An 8,672-nucleotide genomic window follows, 5' to 3' on the forward strand; every position below is an offset into this window, starting at 1 on the left:
CAAATCTTGACTATTCATGTGAAAAGCCACTGAGCTGTACTTTCCCGTGGTACCTTTGATGTGAGTTCGCATGGTACCATTTGTGACGCTGTGTAAACTGGTTCTAAGTCTACTGATGAAATCTTACAGTGTGACCATACAAACGATAGCTACTGTCAGCACTCTCCTTTGCTGCCACTAAGTAAACTGCTGTAATAGGTGGTTCTAACTTGAGTATGGGAAAGGAATCGTGAAAGTTGACTACAGATCGAGGAGTTTTCTTCTTCGTCGTCTTGATTATCATTGTATACAAGGTGGAAGTTAAGGACTCTAGCGTCAAACAAAGCACTTGAGATCTTTGGGTTTGTATTCAAGCTCAACCATGGTATTTCTTCTCAAAAGAATCACCTTCCACTTTGTCTCTCTCTATCCAGGTGTATATGAAAATGGAAACTGAACAAAGTTTTTTTCCGGTGAGGTTCAGCCCCGATTTCCAAACCCTTTATATAGCTCATTCAATAAAGGTTGCTTTGGGCATATTGTTTGCTGGTCACTCAAGTAAATCATCGCATTGTTCAATATGCCCAATTACCAAAGCAACCTTTTTTGATTTAGCTGTATACCATTTTTTGACAGGAAAGGTACCCCTTTCAGACACCTTATTGAGCTGAACTCCGGACTCCAAAGCCGAGGATTACGGATTCTACGGGCAAAAATTTCCCAGATTCCGGAATCCGTCATGTTTGACCCGACTCACAGAAAATTATTGCGAAAGTTACTAAATGCACCTCTAATAAAAATGGAAGAAATTAACAGTCCTGTTACTACCGACGTACCTCAAAGAGGATATTACTAGTCTTATCAAACCCGGCTGCAAACACTCTGGCCGAAGGGGAAGCTATTTAGTACTAGCTGGACGGATCTGAACGAACTGGTTCTGACATCAAGGACCAAATTTAAAAAAGTATGGACCGAGCCCGGGGGGAGGGGACTACCGATAAGGGGCCTGTACGGGGAGGCTCCGCCCGAACGGGGTAGCTTATTCAGGCTCGGGTATATCAAAGGGTAGGGAATACGTAGGAAATTCTATCATTTTAGTCAGTTATAAGGTCATTTAATTGAGGTGTTACGAATAAAATGTTGCTGAGTACCCCCCCCCCCCCCCCCCCTTCTTCCCCCCTCACATACTCGCGCACACTCTGACACACACCTCACCCATACCCACGAACATATAAATTATCTGCTTGGCAAATTGTTAAACTGTTTGAAATTTAGTCTCTGTAAATCAGCGTGATTGCTGTTCTCCGTACATCTCGACAAAGGAGGTGAGTCTAAAGGTTATTTTCCCGGATGAAGGCATAACGTTTTTCATAGTCCAGAAAATTTATGAACATTTAATATGGTTCGAAAAAGGAGTTCCCTTGAAAGGCTAAGACATTGTTTTTGGAGCAACAGATGTGATACCTCGACATTAAAAGAGGATGATGAAGTAGCTGGTTTGTGGTGTCCTTCATGGAGCCCATGCAAAAGAGAAAGGGCATTTCCTAGAGCCTTTCCGAGCTTTCCTTGCAGAAACTGCGCTGGTCACTGGACGTGGAAACAGTAAGTTGCCAATTTTCTACCCTGGCTAACAGAGTCTTCCTTCCGCTTGCTCGATTTTGGCGTATTCGCGAAAGACTCAGCATGAATCGACTAAGATCTTTGTTGAGCATGCGCGGCATGTTGCTAGGATAAAGTTTTGAACCCAGGCCTAATAGCCTTGTGCTTGCTACAGCAGGCTCGGTTATGACAAGAGAGAACAAGATTGACTAGTCCAGAAGTTTGGACTGCGACAGTAGTGTCGTTAGCATATATATAGTGTTGTTACCACTGGGATTGTATTCCGTAGACTACCTGGTAGGATTCCCGGATGTGCGAGCACGAGGTTGTGAGATCGGTGTCGCAAACATAGAGAATAAACGTCGGTTGTCTTTTACTCCGGACTCCTTGATATAAAGCACCATTACATGACTGTTCCCGGTTTCCTCCCCCTAGCGTGCGCGATCACGCCCAACCAAGTTTGCTGACTATATTCTTGACTGATATTGCTTTACACGAGAACTCTTCCATAAGGACTTTAGGTTTTTAGGGACCCGGACATTTTCTGTTACTCTATTTCGTATTCAGTTATGTTTACTTTGAGGCATGTTCATATTCTTCGTTTGATTCATAGTTGTTTAGCCTCGGTGTGTGGATTTCTCTCCTAAGATGAGGGGGATGTAGTGTCGTTAGCATATATATATATAGTGTTGTTACCATATATGGGATTGTATTGTGTAGACTAGGATTCCCGGATGTGCGAGCACGAGGTTGTGAGATCGGTGTAGCAAGCATGGAGAATAAACGTCGGTTTTCTTTGACTCCCGACTCCTTGATATAAAGCACCTTTACAGCGACGACCTCAAAGGTTTCGGACGGTATTCAGGCGGAGCATTCTTTTCTTCTCCTCACTCAAAAAGACAAAAGGAGGCCGTCTCAGCTCGCTGTGTGCAATTTGCTGTGCATCCGAGGCTACAAAAAATGTTTTCGGCCAGCACTTTGGATCTGCTTGAATTAGGTCGACTTGTCTGAATGTAGTCAGTAGAATCTAGACAAAGACCCAAAGCTGTCCCCCCGATCATTATGCCAATCAGCTGTGAGACGGAGATGATACCAGATGTATAGTGGTTCTTTACCTATCCATACGTTTTCACCTGGGTATAAGAAAGGAAAAATCTCTGAATGGCGTTTCTCGAGACTAACTGAATAGTTACGACGACGGCACTTTAAATGGTGCTTGGATGACGATGACTGCGCACGCGCATATGATGTTGGTTGTATTCAGTTAGCCAAAACGAAACAGCTCACTCTTTATCATTAGAACTTGCAGCTGTGTAGCTACATTTTCCCCTTTTAAATAAGTAGACAGTACAAGCTCTTTCCTTTGGTAAATATACATCTGAAAGTTTTAAGGTGGATTCCTTCACAAGTGAAAGATCTACCTTCTCCACTTCTTCTCTTTGTCTACTTCTTTTCTGCAAAAAAACAAAAAAAAAAAGAGTGTGAAGTAAAGAAAAGGATCGAATAAATGGTCCGTATGAGGATCGAACTCACGACCTTGGCGTTATCAGCACCACGCTCTGCCGACTGAGCTAACGGACCAAACAACGGTTTAACAAGTTTAAATGAATAAAAAATTTCGTAACTTACCTAATAAATATATATGGGGCGAGTCTTTCATTGGACTGCACTGAAAACTGTACAAAATTAATGGTGTAATTCAGTCAGTCTAGATTGGTGAGATGTTGTTTCCTGGTATCAGATTTTTTCGGGTTAGCGCTAATCGGCCCCCGAGCAACTGAGTCCTGGTGCTAAATATCTCTTAAACCCGGTGAACAAAGATGAAGCAGGGATGTGTTCACCTTGACAGCAGCGTTTTTCAAATGATTTAATGCCTGCACCATCAACTACATTAATTGTTCCTTATGACTGAAGGTGACCAGGGGTGTTTACCATTTACACAAACCACCCGAGTGGAAATCTTGTGCATAAACATAAAACTATAATATTTGATGTGGTGGGAGAACGATCCGCTACATACAAAGTAGATGCAAATCAGCTGAACAGACTACAAGAGTAGAATAAATGGCATCCCCTCGAATCATACATAGCCCATTTTTCTGAAACTCCCCAAACAGAATAGGGTGAGCCATTTGATTTTCCTACCAGAATTTCCGGTTTTCCCAAGTAAATGGTAAGTTCTCCAGCATTTCCGTCCAGAATGCACCTAGCATTCAGAAATGCCTCTTGAACCTGTTAAGACCCACAAAATCTTCACTCGTCACGGTCCCCAAAATTTTCCGTGCGCTTGTCCAGTTGGATCGCCGAATACAACTTGTTTGCCCATCTCGATAAGAAATCAAGATAGGCGTTGGCGGCTTCTAAAACTCGGTGAAAAATCTACAAACAGCCTTGTCTAACTTGAATTATAAAAGCGACACAGGTTGAGCAGGATTTGAAAGCGTATATATATATAAAAAAAAAGTTGCCTATTGCTATCAATGCATACAGTCACTTATATAAGACGAACGCCTGGTGTTGGTTCCTTCTTTCGATTCTTTTTTCAGTCATTTAGGGTCTGTTTACATGGAGGTGGGGGACCCCAGATAAGTGAAGTAACATGTGGCGGGTCACTCCACCTAACATGTAAACGTGATCAAATTAAAATGAGACATTATATGGACAGGCGGGTTACCCCACCTAAGCGGGTTACCTCACCAACTTTGGGTCCCCCACTTCCATGTAAACAGGCCCTTAATTTTGCTCTTAGCAAGTTAAACGGTTACCTCCGATCTCCAAGGCAGACAGATGGAGTCACTCTCGCCGGTGGCCGTCTTACAAATTTACCAGACTATAAAAACAGTCAACATAACAAAATTGCATTATATGTAACATTTATCAGTCTACACTAGTTATAGCTATCGCTAAGTGACAACAAGCGAAGACTTTACCTCCGGGCTTTACCTATACGCGCGCACCGTTCAATTTGTTTAAAAATGTCATGGATTACCGTATAATTTACGAGAAACACGCGTATAGCTGTCGCACTTTTTGCCCGTTAGAGTTTTTTTTTTTTTTTAAGTTTTTTAGCCTTAAAACAATAAAAAAAATCCCAGCGGGCAAATGCGAGAGCAATAGGCGTATTTTGCAAATGAATCCACCCGACGATTGGTTGCAGACGGGATGAGCACGGGGACTCACAAACACGCATACGGCTACTAGTGGATTCTCTGTTCTTTGTCACGTGTTCGCTCAAAAACAATGCATTCTCTGCTCCTAAATACATCATAAAAGTTACCTTACACTACCTTATGTTACATCGCTTCGAGATTCATTCTGCCTTGGAACTTTCGCGGAAGGCTTTATTAGGCTGCCACCTCGCAGCCTTGCGTCTTCGTGAGGCTGCTCGTTGGCAAAAAAGCACCCTCCACTACAATCAGGCTAATGACAGTCTCTTTAATAATTAACCTTTTCTTTATACATATACATCTGGAGGCAAGTTCTTGGAGGTTCCATGAAGGTCAAGCTGCCTGGTCTAACTTTTCGCTAGCAGCACTCTGTATTCAGGGGCACCCAACGAGAATATAGTTCAAAACCACCTAAACATCGCATTGTTAAACGTATTTTAAACAATTATTGGATGAGGTTGAGGATGATATCATGAATTATCAAAACCGAGGTCAGTGTTATCTGCCGAAGCCGAAGGTTTTGGCAGATAATACAGACACGAGGTTTTGATAATTCATGATATCATGCGAAAACCGAATTCAATAATTGTTTTATTATACATTTTTTAAACAATAGGCAAAAAGAAGACGTTCAGCCATTCTGTTTCTGAGGAGAACACTCCAAGGGGCTTGGTAACCAGGCAGACGTTGAACTTGACATGATAAATGCCATATCTGCAGCAGATATTGCATTTATCATGTCAAGTTCACAAGCTATTGTGAATTGATTGAATGCTCTCGACCAATGAGATTTTTCATAGTGAGTCTGATGTATAATAATAGTATTTAAACGGTATAGGCATATTTTTATCCCCTAAAAATTTTTCATCTGTTCGGACTTCCTAGCTGAAAGTCTAGTGATCCGAAAATTATAGGGATTAAAACTTACCTTTTCGAAAATTTCACCCAGAAAAAAGGCTCCCGAAAATTCTAGGTGACCTTTCTAGGGTAAAAAATCCGTTAAAAATGGGCTATTATACCATTTTTTAGATGTTCGGAACAGATATTCCTTCCGAACAGATATTTTCCGAAAATTGACGTTGGGTGGCCCTGAGTATTTTTTTCCTAGTTCTTTTCTAACGATAATGATTTTTGAATTTGTGATATTTGTCATGTCAGTGTGAACAAAATGACTTAAACTTGAATTAATTAAGCAACAGGTATAGATGAAATTTGCATATAATGTGCCACATGCTAATTTCTGTATTAGAAGGGATATAAATTAAAATTCAAAAATGGCCATGGCGAAAGAAACGAAATCGAAGACTCTTTCGGTGTCAAACGAGCAATACAAGGAAACTCTTCTTAAAACCATGGACCAGCTACGAAAAGATGATGTTCTTTGCGATGTAAGGCTTGTTGTAGAAGGTCAGAGTTTCCTCGCTCATCGAAGCATTTTGGCTTCAAGCAGTCCGTATTTTCGAGGTTTGTTTACAAACGACATGAAAGAGAAAGAAGTCATGGAGTGTAGTTTAGACCAGTTAAAGTCTTCTGTTATGGAGGCTCTACTTTGTTACGTTTACACTGGAAACGTGACGCTTACTGAAGAGAACGCACAGGATCTAGTTGCCGCAGCTGATTATTTAATCATTCAAAGCCTCAAGGATATTGGCTGCCAGTTTTTAGAAAGTTCCCTATCGCCCAGTAGATGTTTCGCTTTGAGAGATTTTGCGGAAAAGTTCAGCTGCAAAGCGCTAAAATCTTCTGCTACAATTTACATCGTAAAACACTTCAAAGAGGCCTGCGACACAGAGGCTTTCAAATCCATAGATTTCGAGGTTCTCTCCGAGATCATCCAGCGCGATGACCTCGAGGTCTCGAGCGAAGAAGATGTTTATGAGACGCTTATAACGTGGGTGAAACATGATTTGGAAACTCGCAAAGAGAATTTTGAGGAACTATTCAGCAAAATCCGTTTGTCATCTTTGTCAAAGCATTATCTGGTTAACAAAGTAGAAAAAGAAGATCTTGTAAGCAGTAGCTTTTACTGCACGAAGCTCGTGGTTAAATCTTTGAGTTCTATTGTCCTGCACGCGTATGATGAATTCGACTCGCCACGAAAGACACTTAAGCGGCATTTGAATGTTATCACTGTGTGCGGTGGAAACCTTAGCAAAGAGGCAACTTGTTACTGCCCAGAAACGAAGAAGTGGCTGCCACTTGCAGATATGCTGCACGCGCGAGATGAGCACTGTACCGCTGTACACGACAACGTACTGTACGCATTTGGTAGCACACAGTTGGAAAACGGCCAGTCTGTTGAGCAGTACAACGCCCACACTAACAGCTGGGTAGCAGTTGCCAACATGCCTCAATTACGCTGTGCTGCCACTGCTGTAAGATCTGGGGATCACATCTTTATCATTGGTGGTAGGATACCGAATGGTGGCTCCGCTAAGGAGGTCATGCGTTATGACACAGACATTAACCAATGGTTCATTGAGACACCCATGTCTGTCAAGCGTGCCGGTCTGTGTTCAGCAGCTTGTCAAGGCTTCGTTTATGCCATTGGTGGGCTGAGCGACAGAAACGAGTTTCTGCGAACTGTCGAGCGATACAACACGAAGAAAAAGATATGGACCAGCATCGCACCTATGCAAATTGCTCGCTATTTTGCGTGCGCGGTGGAAATGAACGGAAAGGTCTTTGTCATCGGTGGCCAATCTTCAACGGGGGCATATTTATCTTCTTGTGAGGCGCTTGATCCAGTGACTGAAGAGTGGTCTTTGCTTCCCAATATCTCCGTTCCCCGCCAGGCGGCTGGTATCACCAGGCTTGGAAACAGGATTTTCCTGTTTGGAGGCTGTAACAACTCTGGGAGTTTGGACAGCGTAGAATGTTATGATGAACGCAAGAGAAGTTGGGAGACAGTCACCAAGATGCCCTCCAAGAGATCTTGGGTCCAGTGTGATGTGCTCAGAGTGGCCAAGGAACTTCTTCAGATTAATTAAACACGACAATATCCTAAAATTCTTGGTGCCACCCCTCCTCCCCCAAAAAAATATCAAAAAAGCGAAAAAAATTGATACACTATTCCCATGGTACAATAACAACTTTCCAAGAAAGAAATGACGTGATAGTTAAACGCTTGATGAGGGAGATCTCCTTGTACATGTAGAAGCACGAATGCTTTAGAATTCGTATTTGTATAACCCTGGTGTAAGCTGATGAACTTATTGTATCCCGAAACCTTTCGGTTTTTCCAAGGAAATTTCTGTTTCGGTAATTCATGATTTTGACCTCCAGAATGAAGCAAAGGCGAGGGAAATCAAACATTACAGGTTGCCAGGTATATAGGGTATAGGCCGAATTTACGAGTTGAAGCCGATAATTATGAAAGAGAGCTCTTTGATTAAAATGTTTTGAAACGGGCGCGCCCCATGACTATATCATTTTAGTCAGCTGTTAAACATTACAAGGAAAATGACTAGAAGATTTCACGATTTATTCTTATTACGTCAGTATGTTTAAGGGTGCATTTTTACGAGCGGGGTACCTTTTTTGTTTTCTGTCAAACTGATGATATATAGATAACCGGCGTAGCAAACGTGGGTTTTCTAGGGCGAAGAAAGAAATCTCGAGGACGAGAGGGGAGAAAAGGAGAAAAAGTCTCCTCTTCCCTTCGCGTGTGCCCCTCGCGCGGTCAGTAAAAAAATAATATATAATAACTGGCGCCTGTTACGCAGGCTAGCTAGCCGATATAAAGAGGCAAGGGGTTAGACTCGGGGCGTCGCCCTTCCCATGTAAATCATATCGTTGTTGAGTTAAGCCCATACGCCCCCTCAAAACTCAATTTGAAAGTACGTCTTTTATCGTTAAACAAACGGTACTCACACCCTCCATTTTTCTTTTTGCCTGTGAGGAAGTTAGGTCTTATTAATGAAATAG

The 8,672-nt window shown here is 42.2% G+C and overlaps 1 protein-coding gene and 1 non-coding gene across 2 annotated transcripts; one reads left to right on the forward strand and one right to left on the reverse strand.

Moving 5' to 3' along the window:
- Positions 1–3,086: 3,086 nt before the first annotated feature.
- Positions 3,087–3,159, reverse strand: Trnai-gau (transfer RNA isoleucine (anticodon GAU)). The gene has a single exon. It is a non-coding gene; the product is annotated as a tRNA-Ile (tRNA).
- Positions 3,160–5,951: 2,792 nt separating this feature from the next.
- On the forward strand, positions 5,952–7,748 carry LOC140947843 (kelch-like protein 12). The gene has a single exon (XM_073397044.1). It carries the CDS (start codon positions 6,020–6,022, stop codon positions 7,733–7,735), a length of 1,716 nt encoding a protein of 571 aa, XP_073253145.1. The 5' UTR covers positions 5,952–6,019; the 3' UTR covers positions 7,736–7,748.
- The last annotated feature ends 924 nt before the right edge of the window (positions 7,749–8,672 follow it).

The sequence above is a fragment of the Porites lutea genome, chromosome 9 (genome assembly GCF_958299795.1).
Source record: "Porites lutea chromosome 9, jaPorLute2.1, whole genome shotgun sequence".
In the NCBI taxonomy this organism is placed as follows: domain Eukaryota; kingdom Metazoa; phylum Cnidaria; class Anthozoa; order Scleractinia; family Poritidae; genus Porites; species Porites lutea.

Bases quoted from the DNA above. Each gene is read 5' to 3' on its own strand.
- LOC140947843 (XM_073397044.1), top strand. From the start codon at position 6,020: ATGGCCATGGCGAAAGAAACGAAATCGAAGACTCTTTCGGTGTCAAAC.